Here is a 24,339-nt window from a genome sequence, read left to right on the forward strand (position 1 = left end):
TTTTTTTTTACTCTTTCATCTACTCTGTTTTTTGTTTTTTTTTCAAAAGTTGTTATTATTGGCTAATTCTTGAAGATATAAAATCTAAGTACAAAGTGAATGCTATTGCCTGGGCTCATGAAAGCCGTTGAGTAACACTGAAGTTGTTTAGGAGATTAGTAGAGTAAGTCCTTGTTGGACTCGGAGTAGTTTTAAGGAAACGGCATCTGAGTCATTCCTGTCTATGTTTCTGCTATAAACTGTGTGGAATTTGTATTTATTTCCGTCCTCTCTTTAAGATTGCAGCTTATACAGTGTTAATATAAAAAGTGGCATAACAGCTCTGCTACTCTTCTTTCAAACCTATTTGTAATATAATATTATATGCTAGTACTAACAAATGTTTAGCCGGCGTTGCTGCGGCCAAGGAGGGAGGGGGAAATTATAAAAGCGAGCTTTATAATATATGTATTAATATGAATAAACATATAGGGATGAAAATATTTGTCCAGATGATAACTCCATTTTTTATTTTTGTAAAAAATGCCTAATCGAAATTTGCGAAGAAAATTTCAAAAAACATTTTTATACTAATTGTGAAAAAAATTCTAGTAAATTGTATTTATTGGAATTATACAGGGGAAGACAATTCTATCATGGTTTTTTTCGTATTTAGAAAAAAAAAAAGACATGGAGAATAATGCGGTCAAAAAAATAACCCTCGATTAGTTGTTCATTTTTGCAAATATTTGAAAAATCCTGGAATAAAATGTTATGCAAATGAATAGTTATCTATTGTAACGTTTAGATCTAGATATTAATATCCAAAATGTATCGTTTTGTGTCATTTCTTCATCTAAATTGAGGTTATATCGGTGCCAGTATCGGTTCTTTCATTTCAACATTTTTTGGTGTCGGTCAAAGTGCAGCTGTATGGGTCTTGGTTATAGTCTTCGGTTCTTTTTTTTACAGCCTCAGTTTGGTAACTGGCATTTAAAACAAGGGAGATCGCTACAAAATTCGGGCCCAGGAAATTATATTAGATACAAACAGGGCATTGGCTACTTTGTGCGCAAAGTACAAGTTACAGTATGGGCCACGAAAACTAAGGTTGCTTAAGACAATGGGTTTCATAGTGGGGGCTGCAAAGGGAGGCTAGGGAAAGCGGGAAGGTGGAGTAGTGGTATAAACACGCTTTGTATAAAGGGGGCCTCAGATAAATACGTAATAGTGTAGGGACCCTGGTATTTTAAAGTTTGGGAAATCCTGGCTAATGAAGTATTATAGATATTATGTTATAGGGCCCTGATATGCTTAATAGCAGACCTGGATCAATAGTCTACAACACCCCTTCCCTCTTTTATTTACACCGTCTGGTGCTTAAAACCACTTTTCCAGATCCATTAAAGCCCTTATCTATTTGGAACTCAGATACAACTCTATCACTTTGGCGATGTAAAAAAACAACAGAAAAACGGTGCAATTATAGAAAAAAAAAAGCTCAGAAAATTGAGTTATTGATTAAAGCCAATTTATTTTTATATTTTATTTCCTTTATATATTCTATATAGGAACAAAAGCAAAATAAACCAAGTCCAATAAGCTATATATTGCGTCTTTGGTTCGACTTTATCGGGCCTGTTTCTAGCGCCTTATGAACCAGAACTACTAAACCGATAAGGGGGCAACCTTGGCTATCATTAATCGAAAATATATCAAAATGAAGTATGTACCGATAACAAACTTTCAGCCGATTCTTTATGGACGATTCTGATACTCCTTCCTTATTATGTATAACCACATCCTTTTTTATATAGTTTATGAACTTGGGTTACACTTTGAGCAAAATATTAACGAGTTTTATTTCTTGATACATATTTGACAGAGACTCAAAATTACACTAACTCCTCATAATGTCCCAACAGCAATATATAATTTGCGATTATTATAGTTAAAAGATTATAATATTATTTACGATAAAAACTTCAACGAAATAAAAATTACTTTTAACGAACTTTTGGTACTAAAAAAGGGTTCTAGGATAACTGCCCTGTAGAAAATTGCCCGTTGAAGATTGCCTTGGAGAAAATTGCCATGGAAGAAATAGCCCGTATTTTGTTCAAACTTCATGATCGTTTAGCTAACTACTTTTTGGTATTAGAAGGGTTCCTTGGATGTAGTTGTCACTTTGGCCGTAATTTTTAAGGATCCAGGGGTACCCTCAAGTAGTCTATTTAACCGAAGGGCTTGATACTATTTTTTATTCTTGATATTGGAGGGGTTCCTTGGATGTATATGATGCTTTTGTAGGGGGTTCTTATCCGTCGCACACTATCGGACAATCTGAGGGCATTTAAATAGTTTGTGGTTTTAGAGGGGTTCTTTCGATGAATTGTCGATAGTGTTAAGGATCCAGGGGTACCCCCAAATACCCTGGGCAAATCGAGGGCTTGGAATTATTTTTTGGTATTAGTGGGATTTCTTGGATGTATTGGATGAATTAGTTGGGTCCTTAAAAACTAACGCCAAAGTGTCGCTTACATCCTAGGAACCCTTCTAATACCAAAAAATTGTTAACTAAAAAAATTATAATCTAATAGGCCATTTTAGCTCATTCGATTACATTACATCAGCAAGCACATATTATTGAATTTTTATTTTATTTTTTTTTAACCCTCCTTCATGGCATTTGTATTATAATCATTATGGAATTAAAAAAAAAATTAAAATCGGAAGGGCCTGCCGTGGAGTAAGGACAGTATTACTCCTTCTTAAACTACAGCCAAAGCATCTTATAAATCCAGAGAACCCTCTCAGCTATTTAGTCCCTCCCCCTCCTCTTCCTATATTACAATAATATTACTCACACTTGAAGGTACTCCCTTGGAGGGATGGAACAAACAAATATGTTTAGATATTTATCATAAATAATATTAAGCGAATTTATAATGTGCTCATCATGAAGTTTGAACAGAATATCGGCAATTTACCCAACTGGCAATTTTTCTCCATGGCAATTTTCTCCAAGGCAACCTTCCACGTGCAATTTTTCAGAAGGCAGTTTTCCGCGCAAGCTAAAAATGTACTCATGAACTTTGAGAAGATTGATTGTCATAAATGGAATAACAGCTGATATTACATTCAAATATTTAAAAAAGGGAAATAGATAACGACTGGTACACTTTGGTCTCTATTTTCAGGCCTTTCGAGAACCAATACGGGGCATCCTCTTCACATCTGATTCCGCAATACCCAGCATCATCGTGGAGGCTGAGAACTTAGTCTGGTTGACCGACGGAATCTCATCGACCATGTAGGGGAGGTAGCAGGCGTTCTTGGAGTTTTTCGATTAGTTCAAAGTCTAATGTTTCTTGTGTTCTTGTTATGCTGGGCACGAATCAAATCGGCTAAACTTTGTCTTTTGGCTTCCTTCTCAACAATGAATTAACCTATTTTTGTCAATCGTAGCTCATTTGAACGCTAATTTTCACCAGATTAGTGTTTTAAAAAACTTGAAACCTGTTTCTAAAATGAGGCTTCCCTGACACTAACAAAGTAGAAGTCGCAATTTGCTGTAGTAGAGTGTATAATATGGCATGAAGCACTGTTCTGTAACACGAAATAAAAAAGTATCTTCCCCGTATACAAATCACTATTCTTCAGATGACCAATTCCAAAAAAAAAGTGTAACCTAAAAAATAAACACGATTTTTTTCACTATAAATTTGCTGCACACCCATAGGTAGTGATGTAAATCGTGTGTATTTTTAGCTGGGCTGTTTTTGTTTTTATTTTTAATTGCTAATATGAAGAATGAATTTTTATTTATTTAACTGTTATAATTATTATTTAACTTCTAAGTAGTGAACTTCCTTTCCTAATACGTTACGTTCAATTATAAATAAAAACAGACTGAACAATATTATGCGCTCGTATAAGACGGAAAGTAACCTTGAGTATTTGTTACGGAGTTGCATTTGCAAGTACTTGTTGGACTCAGTAACGAATTGAGGATCGAAATCGGATTAATTCTTGTCCTTGTTTATTTCCTTTTCCCTTCCTCCTCTGTCACAGCTGATTTTCGCTGATCAACCAAGTGGTCCATTAAAATATGAACGCATTGAATTTTAAACTTCAACAAGATAAAATTTATTAATTACCAATAGAATTTTAACTAAATTGGTAATATAAATAGATGTGTGCCTAAAATATAAATTGGTAAATGTGTGTCTGAGCTCTCTTAATCATTAATGTAGCCGTCCTTAACGCCACTTATGGTTTCTATACGGCGACGGAAGACCTGGCACCCTTCTCGATCTAGTTCTCTGTCATGGGGTCCCAGTACTGGCTGACAGTGGCGTTGAGGGGCTCGGTGTTTGGATTTAGGACACCGCAGGCCTTCCCCTCGACATGCATCCAAAAAGTGTAGTCGAGGGAGTTGTCATCAGGGCTATAGGAGAGACAAAAGTGTCAAAAAAGAGTTCAAAAGAGTCTTGCAACAAAGGAGATGGGTTTAATTCATGGCTGGTGTCAAAAGTGGCCTCTTCACCCTCACAAGTATATTTATACTCACTTCTCTATATAGTCTAGTGAGAAATCTAGAGATCTCTCGCACGGGTTCTCATGGATTTGAGGGGATTAGCCTGGGTTGTTTTTTTGTAAATCTTTCAGGTCCAGTTTAGCCTTTTTGACAGAGCCCTTCTTCCTCTCCAACGTTTCAGACTTGCTGATGGTGGTCCTTGAGACGCCCAACTGCTGGGAGTGCACATATGGAAATATGTCAATCATGACCAAGCTTCATTTTCTCGACGTGTACGTAAAAGTTAGAGAGTTTGTTTTGTATTGTAACAAATTGTGTATGATTTAATATATCGAAACATGAATTAATTTCAATCACTCAACCTTCATTTATTAATTATTGAAATATGAAGTGTTCAGATTTCAATAGACTACCCGGTAATGAAACGTTTATGACAACTAAGCTGCTCTCGTCCAAAACATTATTTGAGTTGTTAGTGTGTCCATGTTAATTTTCTGTTTATTTTTTTTAGCATACCCAAAATATACATGATTTTCTCCACTATCTATGGAGTTTAACTGAATAATTGCTTTTTGAATTAAATTAAGAGTAGTAATGTTTCGTCGAAGAATACTGTTATTGTAATCCAGACTCAGAAAAATAATTCTAGGTTGATTTTGTGTTGACGGGTTGCAAACATATGTCCTATTCCAGCCACGTTTTAAAACAACTAATAATCATTATATATGTGCCTACATACAGACATATTATGTATTTGTTCCTCCATCAAGCAAGTCTACACTCTACACTTACAGTATTACATTGAAGCTGTGTGTGTAAAAACAACAATCATTTACTTGACATAATTCTAAAATACTTATAGTAATATCTAACATCAGCTCTTTCCCTTCATGCGTACACAGAGTGTTGTTCTATGACAGGTGTAAGCAAAATTTGTGGATATAAATTATCTTGAATTACAAAAGTTAACTTATATGAATTACAATGGCCCTAGATTCACTCACCTCCATGGAACAACACAAATGTCTTCCACGTCACAATACAAGGATCTATTCAATGGAAGCTACATCAGCAATCCAGTATATGACCATTTATTTAAATTGATTATTATTGGAGAGTCCGGAGTTGGGAAAACATGTATTACACTGCGTTTCACGGATGAATTATTTAAAGTTAAGATAGTTATTTGGTTTATTCTTATATCCGTTCTGTACAAGTTGCAATTTCTATAAAGCTTGTATACGAAGTTATCATTTATATGTTTCATTAGGCTTGGTTTAATTACAACATACCAGGGTCGTTTGAAAAGTCCGTACAAAGTCTGAGAGATTGCACTACTGGCGCGTATTGAAGTCATGTTTCGTTAGTAGCATTTCTCGGAAGAACACGCACAAACTTTCAGCCAGATCGGTCTCTTTCTTTCTGTTTGACATTCGTTTGAGTCGAGGAATCGGCTGGAAAGATTATGGCGACTGTCTTTTGGATTCCCAGGGATTAATCCTCTTCGACTATATGGAAAATGGTAAAACAATTATATGTCCATATTATTCATCGTTATTGGACCGTTTGAAAACCGAGCTGCAAGAAAAAAGCCAACAATTGGCCCACAAAAAAGTCCTTTTCCATCATTAAAATGCACCAGCTCATACCTCAGCATTTGTGGCTGCAAAATTAATGGAAATAGGATTCCAACTCAAGATGCCAACAGCACTAACATTCTCGACCACCTTCACTCTTCTGTCATCTATGACCATATCATGGATTTTATCCTTGATTTATTGAGTAGTAACATCAACAGGGTGGCCAGAACGTTCATCGTCATCTGTGTGCATATAACCACTCCAAAAATATTGAAACTACTTATAAACTGTTGTAGTCGAAGGTGCAGAGTCCCATAATGTTTATCAAACTTCTTTTTAGTCTCTTGAACTGTTTTGTCTTTCATAAAGTAATGTTTCATCTACATACGAAAAAAAAATTTCCTCCATTTTCTGCAAATCCCTCCACTTCCTCGATTCAAACGAATACCAAACAGAAATAAATAGATCGATCTTCCTGAAGTTGGTCTGTGTTTTTCCAAGAGATGCTCATCACTAGATATAACTTCAACCCGCGCCAGTAGTGCCCTCTCTCGGACTTTGCGCAGACTTTTTAAAGACCCCTTGTATATCTAATGCTGTCTATTACAATAGGCATTTAATATGTATTGGCATGTAATATAATTGTGGGGATTTCAACATTATAATTTGTCACATAATAATACTTATTACCTTTCAATTTGTGATTTCCAATAAAAAAGTAACAAATTACCAGTTTAACTTGTAAGTGGAGTGTGAAAAATACAGATAGTACTCCTGGATTTAAGTATATTAGTGTTAGTACTTATCTAGTTTATTATCGGTTCAGTTCAGTCCTGCATATTAGTCCTCTAAAACCTATAAAGTTAGGTCCTTGATGACGTCACTAAACTTTATTTAAAGTGTTTTTAATCAGTTACAGTGTTGATAGTCCAAAGGACCGACAGTCTTAAGGATACAAGGGGCGTTTGCAACGGGTGGGCTGGAGGGTCTGTAGCCCCCCCCACACACAAAATGGACTTTTTCCTCTTTATTATAAAAAAATATTTTTTGAAATTTTTTGTGAATCCAAAAATCAAACCCCCGTCCTCAATATAATCCTACGGACGCGCCTGGGATCGGTTTTAAGACTGGACTGGACCGAATAAATAAGGACCGGTACAATACTAGATTGAAGCCTAATTTGAATTTGTGCGTTGAAGTGTTATTTGTATTGTTATAAACTATCCTTTGATACTAATTGCATCTTACAACAATCATTTAAATTCATTTCTGAAGATAAAGAATCCTTCTTATTCCAGCTCAATTTTACACACACTCTTGGAGTTGATTTTAAGGTAAGGATCAAAATAGCATCACATGTAATTTCCCTGACTTTTTCAATCTTTCTTAACTTTCCGCGGGTGGGCTTGCTCTATTAGATAAAAACTGTAGATATTAAAGGGAAAAAGATTAAGCTCCAAATCTGGGACACAGCGGGTCAAGAACGCTTTCACGCTGTTACGACTTCCCATTACAAGCATGCCCATGTAATAATTAATTAAACTTATTTAAATAATAATATATTGATCATTATTCTATACCTTTTTACCTAGGGTGTGATACTTGTCTACGACATCACCAACTACAACTCCTTTCTGAACATTCGAAAGTGGCTGAGGTATACATCCATAAAAATCATTCCCCATAATCCCTTATACACTTTGAGTTTGTTTATCAAATAGAAATGTGGAGGAGTTTGGCCGAGAAGGAGCTCATCTCGTCTTGGTTGGAAACAAATTAGATCTAGAAAGTCAAAGGGAGGTCACGTATAATGGAGGTTATCAATTGGCCAATGACTTGGGCATGACGTTTTTAGAGGTATCTGCCAAGGAGGCGAGTAATATTGATGAGTAATACCAAGTTTCCTAAATAAATTAATGGGCTGAACGACTACAACTTTATTATTATTTCATATTTTCTTTTCAGATGCTTCATAGTTTTAGTGGAGAATATTCTTAAGAAAAATCCGGATGATTTACGGATATTAAATGATATTCAAAACTTGGCAACCGTGAAAAAGAAGTCGGACGGACATTGTAATTCAAAAATATGTTATTAATTCATTGTAAAGGCTTGTTGTATTTGTATATTTATCGATATTGTTTATAAATTGAAGAATTTATCTATCAATCAGAAAAAAAGAATTTATCAAAAACCGTAGAGTGTGTTAAATGTAATATTTTAATAATATTATGTGTGATATGTCATGACTGTGGTTTGTCAGTATAAAAACAATTTTGAAGATAATTTTTAAAAATAGAAAATCCCAATATATCATTTACTTCATATATTCATATACTTCAATATTCCATAGACATATTTGAGTCAATTAGAAGGGTATTAGTCAAATGTATAGGATGACCTTATAATTTTAGCTACATTTTATAACGTTTATTTGATTTAAAGGACTTATATTGGCCGTGGTATGGCTCTTTTTTATATAAAATCTATCCATTTCCTTACTTCATATATATGAAGATACAGTCCAACATTTTCTGGCGTCTGCAGGGGTGGCTTGGAGGGGCTGCAGCCCCTCTCCCAAATTAAGGATATTTTTTTGTTTTTTATTATATAGAAATTTTAATATTTAAAATTTTTTTCCAAAATTTAATTTTTTAAGAATAGCTATAGATTTTTGAAATTTTATTCTTAATAGCTATGAATTTTTGAAAGTTTTTTCTCAAAAATTTCATTCCTTCATTTTTCTTCATTTTGTATTTATGAAAAAAATTTAACTTTTGGAATTTTCTCCCAAAAGTTTAATTTTTTGAGAAAAGCAATGAATTTTCAAAAAAAAATTCTCAAAAATTTAATTTTTTCTGAACAGTTATATATTTATGAAAAAAAAAATTTTTTTTTAAAGTTTAATTTTTAAATTTTTCGTAAACAATTATATATGTATGAAAAAAAATTAATTTTTGGAATTTTTTGAGAATAGCTATGAGTTTTGAAATATTTTTCTCAAAAATTTAATATTTTGTGAACCGCTATGTATTTATGAAAAAAAAATCCAAAAAATTTAATTTTTTAAATTTTTGAGAATAGCTATGGATTTTTGATTTTTTTTTCCAAAAAATTGAATTCTTTGAGAATAGCTTTGGATTTTTGAGGTTTTTTTTCCAAATACCTATTGACTTTTAAAAAAAATTTCCAAAAATTTAAATTTTGTGAACAACTATGAATAATTATATTTTTCAAAAATACACCTCTGATATTTGAGTCAATTACAGGATTTTAAGTCAAATTTTTAAGATGAGTTATGATGCCCCAGAATTTTAGGTAGAGTTTAGAAAATATAATTGATTTAAGGGACTTATATTGGCATACATATGGCCCCTAGAAATAAAATATATCAATTTTGACTTTAATTTATTGATAGCTATTGACGAGTATTCGTAATCCACACTCAATTTTGAGAAAAAGTATTCTAGCTTGCTTTTATGCTGAGGAGGCATATATGTATATCTACTTACATATTATTTTGAAAGTAGATACAGCTTTTCAAAAAAAAAAAAAAAAAAAAAAATACTACATACTCAAGGGACTCTCTTGTCTAAAAGAGAGTGAATCTACTGTTGCTCAGTGCAGTCTACTGTACGTATGAAAGCTGTATGACTTGTAAAGTTAAGAACCCCTCCTTAAATTGAGAGAAAGGTGTGTGCCCTTAGCTCTAATAAAAGGTTCCCAAATGTATATAAAAATACCTAAATATGTGTCCTAATAAAGTACGTACATAAATAATAAGAATAAATTATATGTCTTGTACAATTTGCGATTTATGTACAAGTTCCAACTTGTATATGAACGTTGTACAAGGTGTTATTTCTACGTCTCATGGGTCCTTATTTAATTAGATTGTTAGTCCTTTTAATTAATGATAATTATCAACTACATAGTCACATTTTGATCTATTAAAAGTATGAATGTATTGCGTATTTAATGAGTACATTTTTGATTGCAACTTGTACAACTTACTTATACAAGTTGCAATCACTCGTACAATTACGTATTATAAGATCAATGTTGATAAATGACGTCACTTTTATTCCAACAAGTAAGAACTCAAACTTTTTTGTATATCACTTGATTCCATCTTGAGTTCAAGGGTAGAGTCTCAAATTATATATTTGACATTGAGAGAACCTAGACGTGATATGCATCTAGGCTTTATCAAGGCTATACTTACCTTTTTTTGTTCTTAAAAGTCATGTTATTGGATATATATATTTTTTTTTTTGAATATGGCTATAGGAGAAATCCTTATGTGACGTCATAGTTTTTTCATCATCACTTCTTCTGCTGATAATAATAATTTTCTGATTTACTTGACTGTACTTCTATTGACAATTTTATATTTACATTTAATTGATCAAATAAAGCCAAAAACGGATCTGAGATATTATATGCTATGTGGCTTGAGTAATTATTGGACTATTTGACGGCCAAGTGAAATAATGTCTGATCAGTACGATTATTTATTCAAGTTTTTAGTGATCGGATCCGCTGGTACTGGTAAATCCTGTCTTTTGCATCAGTTCATTGAGGGCAGATATCTAGATGATTCACGTCATACCATTGGGGTCGAGTTCGGATCCAGAGTTCTTCCCGTTGGAGGGAAAACTGTTAAATTGCAGGTATAAGCTTCATAGTTCGTGTAGTCAATGATATAATATATTACAATTGTGACCCGTCAACACAAGAAGAAGCTAGAATGATTTTTCTTAAAATTAAGCCTGGATAACATTTGTATTCTTATACGAATTATCCTCCACTTCTATTTAAAAACTATTCTTATTAACCCTTAGAAGGCACTACAAATTGCATTTAATTCAAGTAGACATAATTGATCGTTACGATTAAAGAATAAGAAAATGATAGATTTAATATTATTATTATTTAAGTTTGAATAATAATGAAAACTTTTGTATTCCTCTGTGCGTTTCAGATATGGGATACAGCGGGGCAGGAGCGATTTCGATCTGTCACAAGAAGCTATTACCGTGGAGCAGCAGGTAAATACTTGTCAAATTAGTGTAATACAAGCCAAAGTAGGGATTAATTATCGTTACAATTTAGTTAATTTACACTATACAACTCTTATTAAAATGATAAGACTTCAAAATGTAGTTTTTTAATATTTATTTAGTACATAGTATTTCAAAGACTACACCCACTTAATGAAAGACCCTCAATCACAGTCTCCAATTCTCAACGAATGGTAGTAAAGATGTTCGTGATGTTATTTTTACACTTGAGAGGCATGGGTGGTAGATACCTTGACCTTTATCTATAAAACGCTCCAGACAGAATAATCCAGAGGATTGAGGATAGGTCTCTGTTAAGGTCACACTTTCTAATTATAGAACACTGATTCCTGTGATCCGCTAAACAGCTCTTCTTTAAACAGATTTAGGGGGATTTCTTTAGGTTTGGGAAGGACTGCCAACTCCAACCAGAGAAACACATTCTAATGAAACAACCTATGGGCACTATGACCTTCTAGACTATCGAGGATATCTTTTCATTTGCATCCATGAAAAGGATGGGAAACTTATTTCCATCTGAAGAAATGATTCCTAAAACCATGACTTCCTGTGATAAATGGATTCATTTGGAGCCACTTGTTGAGATTTGATATATTTGTGCAACAGTGTTTCAACTTTTGTACGTTTTAAGACCTGTATCTTGACAAAAACTAAATCAAATTCATAGAAAACCTTTGTGATATATTTTAGAGTAAGTATTTAGTCTACCGAATTATGAAAGCTTAAAACAGTAACTTAAAATCATCAGGAGTTAGATGTGGAAAAGTTTTATAACGATAATTAATCCCCTCTCTGTAGTGTATCGAGTGTTTGACATCAGGATTTTAATTTATGTCTCTCTTTTAGGAGCATTGCTAGTCTATGACATCGCCTCAAGAGAGTCTTTCAATGCCCTTACAAATTGGCTCACGGATGCTCGAACCCTTGCATCTCCTCAAATCATAATCCTCCTAGTCGGTAATAAAAAGGATCTTGAGTCAGAGAGGGAAGTTTCTTTCTTAGAGGCTTCCAGATTCGCTCAGGAAAATGACTTAATATTTTTGGAGACATCTGCCAAGACGGGAGAAGCCGTTGAAGAGGCATTTTTAAAGTGTTCTAAATCCATTCTTGCAAAAATTGAGACTGGGGAATTAGATCCCGAGAGAATTGGATCAGGTTAGCTAGATATAATATACTAATGGCTAATATATAGTTTGTATAATCCTAACATAAACTATCTTCCTAGGTATTCAATACGGCGAGTCCCTTCAACAACGGAGTCATGAGAGTTATACCTACACTTTCCCTACACCTAATTGTGGTCAGTTGGATTGTGTCTTTTGAAATTAAATGGAAGGGCTTGAGGCCCATAGAAATGAATCTCATTTCAAATCCAATGATGACTGTGTATCGTATTTTTGGTATTTATTATCATCATTATTCATATTAGACAGTATATATAACTCTGATGATACCATATTTATGTTAATTTATTAAAGGTTCTATAAGAAAATATGTAATTAAATTAAAGAGATAATTCTGTTTTACATTTCCCCTCATTAATTAACGAGTTTTCTTTTCCATTTATACTTAGGAATATTTTCCTTTTTATTTTGCTAAAAATTTTATACATTTTTTAATCTCCAAAAAATGCAATTAATTTCTACAATTTATGATTGTGTTGTTGTTGTTTTTTTTAGTTTTTTTTCTTGTACAAAGAATCTCCACCAAGTTTTCACTACTAAAGAAATATATATATATATATATTGATTAGTTAATTAATTAATTATTCAACGTTCTCAAATACATAATATATAATAATTTACCAAATTAATTCATAAACATAAAATATTTTTCACAACTCTTGGATTGCTCTTTAGGGAGGGAATTTATTTTCTAGGTTGACGCATCAGCAATTTTTCAGTCATAAATATTGGAATAGATAAAATGAAGCCCAGAATTAGAGCAAAGAAGGCTCCTTGGAGATGCATTAAATTGATTTTGATATTTTTTTGATTCTCAAGTTCCAAATTAGTCTTTTTGAAAAAAGAATTATTAATAATAAGATATTTTAGAGTGAGATTTTAGAACGAATTACTTTGACTTTTTGATTATTAAGCAGTCTCATCTTGAATATAGTATCCTGTATCCATTTCATGTTCAATCCGTAATACAGAGATTTCCTAATACTGGAGAAGAACAAATGAAAACTACGATAGTTAGAAAATAACTAATTAATAATTTCAGAACTTACAAATGGTTGAATGAATGGGTTAGATCCGAGTCTTTTTGAAGAGCAAACCCATATCCCATGTTAAAGAATACTTCTTTGAGTTGATATAAGTAACTTTTGCCTATTTCAGAATATATATGGATCTTATCCTTTTCTATAGCGTTACTGGGGCGTTCATAGGATTATATTTAGGGGAGGGGGCTTGGACATTAAACACTAAGCACATTAAGCATTAAGACATTAAAAAATCATAAGCCACACACAAAAAATTGATTTTTTTTGAAAAAAAATTCAGAGCTGTTCACAAAAAATTTCAAACATTACATTTTTTGGAAAAAAAAATCAAAAATCCGCAGTTGTCACAAAAAATCGAAAAATTAAATTTTGTAGAAAAAAAATTTAATTAAATTTTGTAGAAAATATTCAAATATTTAATTCTCCTGTGCTGCATAATTTGCCGAATGACTTTCTTTTTTTTTTAAATAAAAATCTTTCAGGAAATAAATTTTGGCACTATTTTTAAATAAAAAATTTCATCTTGACCAAAAAAAATTCTAACATATAAAAACTCCTATTTTGGGGGGGAGGGTAGGCTACAACCCCCTTCAGCCCACCCCCTGTTGACACCCCTGCGTTATAACTTAATATTCTGAAAGGATGGATCCCTTACCTGTTAGGGACATGTAATTGATCATACTTGCAGCATGAGATGGTGTATAATCCATTACTATTACGCTGGAGCAATTTGGATACATGTCTGCGAATAACTCATCTAATGAATTTGTAAACGTTTCACTTGGATCTTGTGACTGGATCTGTGGTGAAGGATTCTTAATAATAAATTATTCTACACTTTAACTTACTTTTTTCCAGAGCTTTTTAAAGGCCTTCTCCTTAGAGTCCCTTAAAATTACTTCATGTATTGTTCCATTAGTGAAAACTACATTTAAGTCATTTTGCTCTGCAATTTCTTCCACCGAATTAAGGGCTTTACTCAGCGTGGGTGAAGTTAAACTTGAAATAAGTTGACTAGAGTATGCTATGGTAATTGTATTTAATTATTATCTTTTAATTAGGGTAATTTATAGAAAGGAAATACTTACCAGCAGTAATTAGCAGTACGAACAAGCACCAAAAAATGAATAAAATCTTAGAGCTATAGTCCTTTGGCCATGAATGTATTGCTAATGTGGGTAAAATATTTAGGGATGTAATTATATATTCGAAAGGATTCAAATATATACTATTTACCCTGATTAAAAAAAGATTTATAAGTGTTGAAGAAACATTGATTTAATGTAAATCCTGGGTCGTGTTGTATTTGTACTGTAAATAACCAATGAATTGAAGTAAAGAAAAATATGGACAAAATCAATATAACCCAAATACTATTGGTAAAAGGAAGAAATAAGGCTCTCCACTGGGGTATGGGCCGTGGTTTACATCTGAAATAATATTTATAAAGATTTCATTATGTAATCGTATCAGGGGCGTCCCACATTGTTTTATTTCCCTAAAAAAACGGCCAAAACTATAAAAATTGATATTATATTTTTACAGTTCCAGCTGTAATTTAAGTTTTATATAACTTATTTATCAAAATTATATTAACTTCAACTGATTTCATATAATTTTTAAAGCTTTTATCTTTATATATAAAATATAATTTATTTGATGATACAGGGTAAATAAACGAAAACATACAATCTCATCAGATTCACCCTTTACTCTATCAATATAAATATTGATTTAGTATCTGCCAATAACTTTTTTTTATTTCCTTAAAAGTTATATTTTCGAAGATCAGATATTTATGTATCACTGCTTATCAAAAGACGGTGTATCAAATCTATAACGGTGGGAATTCATGATGATTTTCTTGAGTGAGTAAGTCTAGCATTTCTAAGATCTTAATTTAATGCTTCTCCAGCTTCTTCAGAATAAAGTCCAATTGATGACACAATTACTTGTTTTCATGGATAAAACCTTTATTGATAGGTGGAGGCATAATGTACCAATATAGAAATATTGGTTGACTGACTAGAGGAAGAGAAAATATTCCTTATAGAGGGTATCCTCCAAAAATAAAAATTGAGATAGGAAAGATTTAAACCTGACGAAAGTTGCGTCTTGGTAATAGAAATCAACATAGATACATATCTTTTTGGGGCACCTACTTGGAAAATCCTTTGATAATTTTTTAATAGCATTATATGATAATACACATTTTTTTTTTTAAATGATGCATAATTATTTTTTTTTACTTCATATGGAAAACTTATTGAGCACCAAAAGGGTGGGGTGTCCCTCAAAAACATATTTATCACGGTTAAATATTTGCTATCTCAATTTTTGTTTTGAATGATACCCTCTAGATCACTAGCTCTTAATCTTGTTGGAGGTACAGAAACCCACTAGTTTCATATGAATATTCACCGAACCCTTCTTAATTCGTCAAGTAGAGCGTGTCATCAAAAATTATGTTTGTTTTGACCTCCACCGAAGCTCTAGGGTTCGATCGAATACAGGTTAAGAACCACTGCTCTAGATTGTTCAATCTTGCAGTACACTATGAAGCGAAATCCTTATTTTGGAAAAGTGTTTAAATATGTTCAAGTTTTTTTAAATTTGATTTTATACTTTTCATCAATGATATATGATGTATGTATGTACATACATGTATCTAACTAACCTCATTGACTTTTTTTTTGTACACGGTTGTTCTTCTATACTAAAAAATTAGCCATATAACTTTATGTATTTAAATAATAAATATATTAAAATTTTCAAAAAAATTAAATTATGTTGTATATAGATATAAAACCTCCAAAAAATTACTGTAAAATTGTTGCCTTTAACTAATGCATTCACATATTTTTATTTAAAATTGAATACAAAGCTTTAAATAGCCTTCAAACATTAACTCGATTATAGTATATTATAGGTATATTCTCATACATACAATATACTCAGGAATTGAGTTATAAAAAAACTATATTACTCTTCATTAAATTATTTGTTAATGTCTGAACAAACCAATATAGACACATTTTTATTAGATGTATTAAAAAAAAACTTAATTCAATAATATAAATATATAGGGGTTTTGACCGTTTTTTCTCTAAAATATAGCAATGTGGCGTCCGCAGGATTATATATTTTTTGAGGAGGGGGGCTTGGTTTTTAGATTTTGTTTAGAAAAAAAATCAAAAAAATCTACAGCTGTTCTCAAAAAATTTAATTTTTTAGAAAAAAATTGATAAAATCCATAGCTATTTACACAAAATTTCAAAAATCCTCAGCTGTTCGCAAAAATTTTCCAAAAATTAGATTTCAAATATTAAACTTTTTGAAAAAAAAATTTACCGCCTATTTTCGCGTAATTTTTTTTTTTCCCAACCAAAATAATTTCTGGTAAAAAATAAAAATTTATTTATTTGGGGTGGGGGCTACAGCCCTTTCAGCCTACCCCCTGTGGACGCCCCTTCATATAATATCTAAAACTAATTGAGTAGTATACGTCGTCAGAGCAATAGACTCCATCAAATATGGAAGTGTGAAATCCACTACCATGTTCCTTTCATATGTAATTGTTATGCAACCAATGGCGACGTCAGCCTCCTAGGCCATGGAAAGTTGGATTTTCTTAAGTTAAAATAAATTTATGGTAAACTTAACGAACCTTTCTTTGAACCATTCCAATCATACCATTAAATTTTAAAGTCGTCTTATTGACCATATTGCCCCATTTTCCATCAATGTAGGGAACAACTCTGTAATGAGTCGTCAATTTAAGATCCACTCACTTAAAACCAGTTTTGAGTAATAAGTTACTTTTTACATATTACTTCATGGAAAAATAAGTTAGTTACATTGTTTATTACATAGAATCAAAAATAATATGATTACTTATTTTTTTATATACCCCTAACAGATAAACAATTCTACAATCAATGCGGTGAGTTCTTACACTGAATAATGAGAAAATTAAAATTTTTTTTTTTTAAATAATTTAAATGTGCTTGGCCCCATCTGGTACAGGTTTAAATATTGAAGTATTACTCAGTTGAAACCTCCTTTTGTACAAATGAATTCAAGCCAAAAAAAAAGGAATTTATCTTTGAGTGTAGAATCCAAAACTAAACTCAGTTTTTCTCTCAGTCATCTGAATATTATCGTTAAAGAGTCATTTTTACCCTTAAAACAATCCCCAAATTATAAGTAGGATTCATAAAACTTCTGTAAAATTATTTTTATTACTTTATACTGTATCTTTTCTGAAATCGATATATTTCCATTTTTAGGTTGAAAAATGATAAGGACGAGACTCTTCTTTAGACCCTTATAACTTATTCATAATACATAGTTATCAAAAATATCATAGTTTATATCTTAAAAAATATTCAGTGCATAATTTAAAAAAAAGATTGATTTAAAAGATATGCGTCTTCAAGGATTTTTGGTCCATTTTGTATTTATTAAGCAATCCCATGTTGAAATATTAAAATTATCTACTCATCGTGAATGGATCGCCCTATTGTTTCGATCCTAGTATCTCATTCTCAAGGAAGGAGTCCACTCTACTCTCCTATGAGGGCTGCTATTTTTCCACAAATGAATTATCTTCCTGTTGTCACTCGTGGAATTCGGAATCTGAATTTGAACATCTCTTGAGATGGATGATCAAGTTACAAGTATCTTCCTTCGATTGTATCGATCTTCCTTTTACGAGGCATGTCGTCATAAAATTAGTATTGAAATCGGAAAAATATGATGATAATATTGACTATTTGCTAGTACATCCCCATAAAAAATGGGATCCCTACAAAATAGAACAAAAATCCTTAGAGATGCACTATAACCCCAGATATTTCAAAATTCGGACGACTGAGAGAAAAACTAAGATACTTTTGGGATTCTGCGCTCATAGATAAATTAAATTATTGTCTTCAATTCATTTGTACTTTTTGTTCTCGTTGTATTGAACCTGATTTTTTTTAATAAATGAGAGTAAATTTTGTACTGAGAGTTTTCTAGAGCTACGACATACCTATATTTTAAGTCAAGTCCTTTTGTAAGATAATCAATAAGGAGTAGATCGCTTCCTAATGGTATACTCCTATGATTTTGTGCAATTTCATAGAAAGGAAAACATCCATCTGGCGCAGTTACAACAATTTCCTTCTCGCAACCACTTGGGAACAATGAGCTCTGAAATAGTTTATCCTCCTTGTAAAATCCTGTAGATAATTTAGAGAAGTTTTTAATTGTATTATATTTTTGTTTTAATACCATGCTCCGAGCACCAAAGATTCAATAATTGTACACGGTTTTTGTAGCAGTTCCTATCAATGTTGTACATAAGCATCTTGTTTTGAACCTATGAATAAATATAAGTCCTTCTGCACAGAGAGCAATTACTCCATTAAATCCTTACTTGGTAAAAGGATACAACTCTCTCCAAGTCGTGTGCTCTTTTAAGAAGCCCCTCTACTTCAGCTTGAGATTGGAATACAAAAATAAAGAAATTCCGTCGGTAGTATCTTCCACTCTGAAGGGTCTACATTTTACATAGATTTGTAAAGACATAAAACGTTGACGATAAAAAGGTATTTATAGAAATGGATTTACGAACGTTTTGTATGAAGTTGATGGATTGTGGAAGGTTGATTTGTATGAAAAATAAAATGCAATGTTTTCCTTGCTGTAATGTGTAGGCTTCATCAATATTTATCGAATAGACTCCTCTATTTGTCCATTTTTATTTGAAAAATGACAAATTAATAATTAAATATGTATGTATAATGAAGGATTTTGATTTCATAAATATAATGTTAGTATGGCAACCTAATAATTAATTACCAAGCAAGTCCTTGTAATCAAAATCATGGTTAATAATTAGTCCGAATTTAAATTGTACAATTGAAACGTAATGTAATTAAAAAAAATTTAAGGAACGTATATTTTAATACCTAAATACTAATTAAAATAATGGACTTTGAAGCATAAAATCTATTGATTAAAATGACAATTAAAATGGAGTTAGCTCCATTTTTGGGACCATTGAGCTCAGCTATTACATAAAATACCGGTAATTTATTGGTATGAAGTTCACACACTATTCCAACTTGTATATGGACCAAAAGTATATTTATGAATTTCTACTCTAAGCATGTTCTAGAATATTTACTATCAAGCTGTAACCAAGAAGATCGGCAATTCGGGATATCAAAAAAATGAGAAATAAATTATGAAAGTGATTTCGGGGATCACTGTAGGGCCATACTGTTCACCTAACCTCAATTTAGATACTACTTCCATTATTAATATCCAGGGTTGGAACAAGCTACTGAGTCTTTCATCACCCTAGTCATTCATAAAAGTCAACTGTTTATTTTTATAAAAAAGGAATTAAATATTAATAATAAATGAAAAATGTCAAAGTTATAAAATATAAAAATATGCTTGAATAAAAAAAATCAACCCTAGAAATTAAGAAACAATAAATAAATGGTTGTAGATTTAAGAGTTTTCGTAGTCCAAAATTATAAATAGGCAAAATAAGGTGTGTTATTTGGCATAAATGAACAACGAAAGTATATTCGATAATATTATATTACATATTTGTTAATATAATAATAATAGGATTTTATTAATAAAAATAAGGAGAAACATCAAAATAAATGTGCGTAATATGCAGTACCGAAAGATAATATTTATTTATTGTCGACATGTTTGAAATTAAAAAACACATACCATGAGGCAAGTTAAAGTTAGAATGTTAAAATAGTGTTGTAAAATATATGCTTTGTCTATTATATTTAATAAATAAAAATCCTGTAACTTGATTCAAATCAATAATTTTAAAGAAACAACATCAAAATTTCATTTTTTTCGACATTTTACAGATTTTCAAATCAAAATGCGTGCGTCCTGGAAGGATCATTTTTTTGGACGTTTGATGGTTATTTTCTTGCCTGGAGGTATAAAATGCAAAATAAAAAATATCTGGCGATACCAAATTCCCAATAATTGTCATTACGGTATACCCTAATATATATATTTACAAATAAACTTATATCAGTATCAGTATGAGTAATAAGATTACGATGTTGATAAATTTTGGGACTAAACCCCCCCCCCCTCCCAAATGATGAAAGCTAACATCATCCCCGATGGAGGAAAAATAGAAAAAGAGAGCTAAATTAATTCATATTATCTGCAATTAAATTTATAATTTTAATGATTCATATAGAATTAAAGTCCATCATAAAAACCATCTATAAAATCCCGCCCCCCTCAATATCAATTCAGAGGAAGCATGTCCAGGATCGTGCGCAGGGGCTGGGTTGGAGGGGATGTAGACCCCATCGCAAAATTAAGGAATTTTTCCTTTTTACTAGAAAATTTAATATTCGGAATTTAATTTTTGAATTTTTTTTCCAAAAAAACTTAATTTTTTGAGAATTGCTTTGGATTTTTTTATTTTTTGTAAATAACTTTACATTATTGAATTTTTTTTCTGAAAAGTTGAATTTTCAAAAACCCACAGCTGTTCACAAATAAAAGATACATTTTTTGGAAAAATTTGATTTTGGAAAAAATTTCCAAAACAAATGATGTTTTGTTATGTACATTGGGTTTTTGAAAAAAAATTCCCAAAAAAAATAATTTATTGAGAATAGCTATGAATTTTTGATATTTTTTTCCGAAAAGCTTAATTTTCGAAATTCCACAGTTATTCAGAATTTTTTTTTGCTTGGAAAAAATTTGATTTTTGAAAAAATATCTCAAACAAATAATTTTTTGTGAACAGTCGGTTTTTGAAAGAAAATTCAAAACATTTAATATTTGAAATTTTTTTCCCAAATAAATGAATTTTTTTAGAATAGCTATGGATTTGCGAAAAAAATTTCTACAAAAATTTTCCTTTTTGCAGTTTTATTTTCAATCCTGCAGACGCCCCTGATACCACACTAATTACCTATTTATATTTTCTTTCAATTCCATGGTCTTTAATGCTATCACAACATCCTGGAAAAAATCACTTTTCCATACAAAGGAAATATCACAATCAAGTATTTCCGGCTCCCAAGTTAAAAAGTCAAATAAGAATTGAAAATGTAAATCCTGTTCTTCCTTTTGAGCAATGGAGATGTATGATTGACACCAAAAAACCAATGGGACAGACCAAAGAAGAATATGCATGGTAATTACTGAATATCAGGTGAACAAATGAGTGAATGATTTTTATTTGAATGTCCTTAAATTTGATATATCATTCCTCCTCTTCCATTAACACTCCTGCCCTCATGGTTGTAAATAATAACTTATTAATAATACTCCTTATCATTTATTGTATAAATTCCCTGCAAACTCGTTAAATAAATAAAAAAGTTTATGAATAAGTAATCTCAAGGTACATTCGGTATTCATTATTATAATAGCGTCCATGTAATATATTTTATATAATATATGGGTACTTAAACTGACACAACTGCTTATAACTACATAATACAGGGGAGTCCGTTGGTTTTTGGAATGTTTTAGTGGAAAAAAAATCAAAAAATTAAATGGCAAATATTATTTTCTTTTTTTTTTAAATTCAAAAATCCATAGCTATTCACAAAAAATTGAATTTTAGGAAAAAAAATTGAAAAATAAAATTTCAAATATTCACTTTGTTGGAAAAAAAATTTCAAAAATCTTTATCTATTCATAAAAAGTGTAATTTTTTTTTCTAAAATCTATAAGTATCCAAAAAAAAATTTTTTTTTTTTAAACATTTCAAATTCGACAGCTGTTTTTAAAAAATTTGGAAACTATTTTTTTTGGAAAACATTTTTGAAAAAAAATATTAAATTATTTTAAGAAAAATTTTTTAAGTTATATATACATTTACAACAAATTGATTTTTTTTGGGGGAATTTTTTTAAATCCACAGTTATTTAGACTTAAAAATTGAATTTCTTGGAAAAAATTTGAAAAATAAAGTTTCAAATATTAATTTTTAATGGAAAAAAAATTCAATAAAACTATAGCTATTCAGAAAAAATCGATTTTTTTTGTAAATGGCAAATATTAAATGTTTTGAAAAAAAAAAATTCAACTATTAAATGTTCTAAAAAAATTTCATTAAATGTTTTGAAAAAAAATTCAAATATTAAATTTGTTCGAAAATCTTTTCTTTTTTTTAATCCACTGTTGTTAGCAAAAAATTGAATTTTTCAAAATAAATATTAATTGTTTCGAATAAAATTTCAAATATTAAATGTTTAAAAAAAATTTCAAATATTAAATGTTTAGGAAAAAATTTCAAATATTAAATGTTTAGGAAAAAATTTCAAATATTAAATGCTAAGAAAAAAATATTCACAGAAAATTAAATTTAAAAAAAAAATTGAATAATTAATTTTTCTTCCCAATTTGTTATTTCCCCTGCTCATACCTACACTCAAAAGTCATGCATATGTATTCATAATTATTTTATACATATATCATCAGAGTGAATATTGTCTTCTCTGGCATAAGTAACAAGATACATACGAGGGATAAGTGCTACTTTAAATATTTCATGGACCATAGTATATTATTTCAATGGTTGTCGGGCTATTAGTATTATATGGAATATTAATGTTTGTGCGACAATGAAGCGGATTTGAAGTTCAGACAAAATATTATGAATGTATATATTATATTTTATAGTTCCTTTTGTCATAGCAAACATATTATCAAAGCATTAGTAAATTAATTGGAGTCCATTCCTCCACCTCATGAGATCTTTCTTAGATATTGATTATATTTGTCAAACTTTCTAGGAATCCAGAGATGCTGATATTGGTTCAATCCAATGCTTTTATTGTCAATTATACTGGATTGCCAGTTTCGAATCCTATAATATGTTTGTTAGTACAAATCAGGGGGAGATGGTTTTAATTCGTTAACTTACTTATCTGATGGGAAGAAAGTTTGTAGTAATATGAGTATCATACCATCACGGATCAAGTATGCAAGGGTGATTTCTTCCAAAATGAAAATAAGTAAGGGAAGGGCAGTATATCCCCGTGATACAAAAAATCTGGACAAATTGTAACCAAAGGCGCTGGATATCAAGTCTCCAATAACGTTGATAGAGCTATCCCCCACATAGTCTTCAGATACACCTACATCATATTCATAAATAACCAGAGAAAAGAAGAAATACATAATTAATTATTATCTAAAATACGTTTATTACCTGAATTCGCTCGAAATATCTCAATGACCCCCGAAGAGTTCTCAACCAGCTCAAATGCCATGGCCATAAACATGGCTTTTATCAACCCTCCTTCCCTTAGCCACCAACTATGAAAGGCGGATTTTGATTTTTGAAATGATTTGAAATGTATCTCATGCACATTGTCAAGTATACCCCAAGCGTAAAAGGATAGGATTCCATGACCCACATGTAGAAAACTATAATGATTAATTAAGGTTTGTACTCATAAACATTTAAAATATCACAGGAACATGTTAAACTAAGGTTTTAAGTACTTGAAATTAACCTGTAAGGATCGAAGAGATGGGCACTGGCTCGAGATCCATAATAATCTGGTACGAATAACGGCCAAAAGTTTCCTGTGGACGAATTACCTGGGAGAAGTCCCATAAGGAGGGTGATTATAGATACAAATCCTGCCAAACACAGAGCTTGTAGAGCATGATAGCTAAAACTACTCTCTTCAATTAAGGAATGATTCTTCCAAACTTCATTCCCCTCATTTTTCAAATAATTATTATAATCAATCAGCAATGACTCATTGCCATGGAAACTCATTCTTCGTTTTATTCACAGCACAAACTAACACCATCAGAGATAACTTTATCTACTAATGCCATGTTATTTGCCATTTTGGTTGAATTTGTTTACGATGGTGATAGCCCGGGGCATGTGAGAGAATATTA

At 31.1% G+C, this 24,339-nt stretch overlaps 4 protein-coding genes and 1 long non-coding RNA gene across 11 annotated transcripts; 3 read left to right on the forward strand and 2 right to left on the reverse strand.

Moving 5' to 3' along the window:
- The first annotated feature begins 5,229 nt into the window (after positions 1-5,229).
- LOC121124226 (ras-related protein Rab-10) lies at positions 5,230-8,418 on the forward strand. Of its 7 annotated transcripts, none has more exons than XM_040719372.2 (8): positions 5,230-5,312; positions 5,422-5,439; positions 5,514-5,691; positions 7,398-7,433; positions 7,518-7,625; positions 7,692-7,756; positions 7,821-7,988; positions 8,065-8,418. In XM_040719372.2, exons 1-8 carry the CDS (start codon positions 5,245-5,247, stop codon positions 8,195-8,197), a joined length of 774 nt encoding a protein of 257 aa, XP_040575306.1. In that variant the 5' UTR covers positions 5,230-5,244; the 3' UTR covers positions 8,198-8,418. The 7 variants fall into 7 exon arrangements, with proteins under 7 accessions (XP_040575306.1, XP_040575307.1, XP_040575312.1 ...); XM_040719378.2 differs by having other exon boundaries at positions 5,245-5,312; positions 7,821-7,971; XM_040719376.2 differs by having other exon boundaries at positions 5,255-5,312; positions 5,382-5,441.
- Positions 8,419-8,647: 229 nt separating this feature from the next.
- LOC121124158 (ras-related protein Rab-4B) lies at positions 8,648-12,709 on the forward strand. Its single transcript, XM_040719284.2, has 4 exons — positions 8,648-10,772; positions 11,084-11,150; positions 12,030-12,338; positions 12,409-12,709. The coding sequence occupies exons 1-4, from the start codon at positions 10,593-10,595 to the stop codon at positions 12,504-12,506; spliced, it is 654 nt and encodes a 217-aa protein (XP_040575218.1). The 5' UTR covers positions 8,648-10,592; the 3' UTR covers positions 12,507-12,709.
- A 215-nt stretch (positions 12,710-12,924) lies between these two features.
- On the reverse strand, positions 12,925-21,603 carry LOC121124157 (glutamate receptor ionotropic, kainate glr-3). Its single transcript, XM_040719283.2, has 14 exons — positions 21,380-21,603; positions 19,031-19,142; positions 18,833-18,955; positions 18,688-18,775; positions 18,446-18,635; positions 17,078-17,168; positions 16,916-17,016; positions 14,647-14,840; positions 14,499-14,579; positions 14,259-14,434; positions 14,066-14,210; positions 13,417-13,516; positions 13,261-13,351; positions 12,925-13,198 (listed from the first exon to the last, which is right to left on the reverse strand). Exons 1-14 carry the CDS (start codon positions 21,601-21,603, stop codon positions 13,052-13,054), a joined length of 1,863 nt encoding a protein of 620 aa, XP_040575217.1. The 3' UTR covers positions 12,925-13,051.
- LOC139906287 (uncharacterized) lies at positions 19,142-21,803 on the forward strand. Its single transcript, XR_011781689.1, has 2 exons — positions 19,142-20,438; positions 21,458-21,803. It is a non-coding gene; the product is annotated as an uncharacterized lncRNA (long non-coding RNA).
- A 1,537-nt stretch (positions 21,804-23,340) lies between these two features.
- Positions 23,341-24,211, reverse strand: LOC121124254 (UPF0314 protein BBta_0150). Its single transcript, XM_040719410.2, has 3 exons — positions 23,940-24,211; positions 23,633-23,850; positions 23,341-23,558 (listed from the first exon to the last, which is right to left on the reverse strand). The coding sequence occupies exons 1-3, from the start codon at positions 24,209-24,211 to the stop codon at positions 23,341-23,343; spliced, it is 708 nt and encodes a 235-aa protein (XP_040575344.2).
- Between the last annotated feature and the right edge of the window lie 128 nt (positions 24,212-24,339).

This window comes from Lepeophtheirus salmonis, chromosome 9 (genome assembly GCF_016086655.4).
Source record: "Lepeophtheirus salmonis chromosome 9, UVic_Lsal_1.4, whole genome shotgun sequence".
NCBI classification, from domain to species: Eukaryota; Metazoa; Arthropoda; class Copepoda; order Siphonostomatoida; family Caligidae; genus Lepeophtheirus; species Lepeophtheirus salmonis.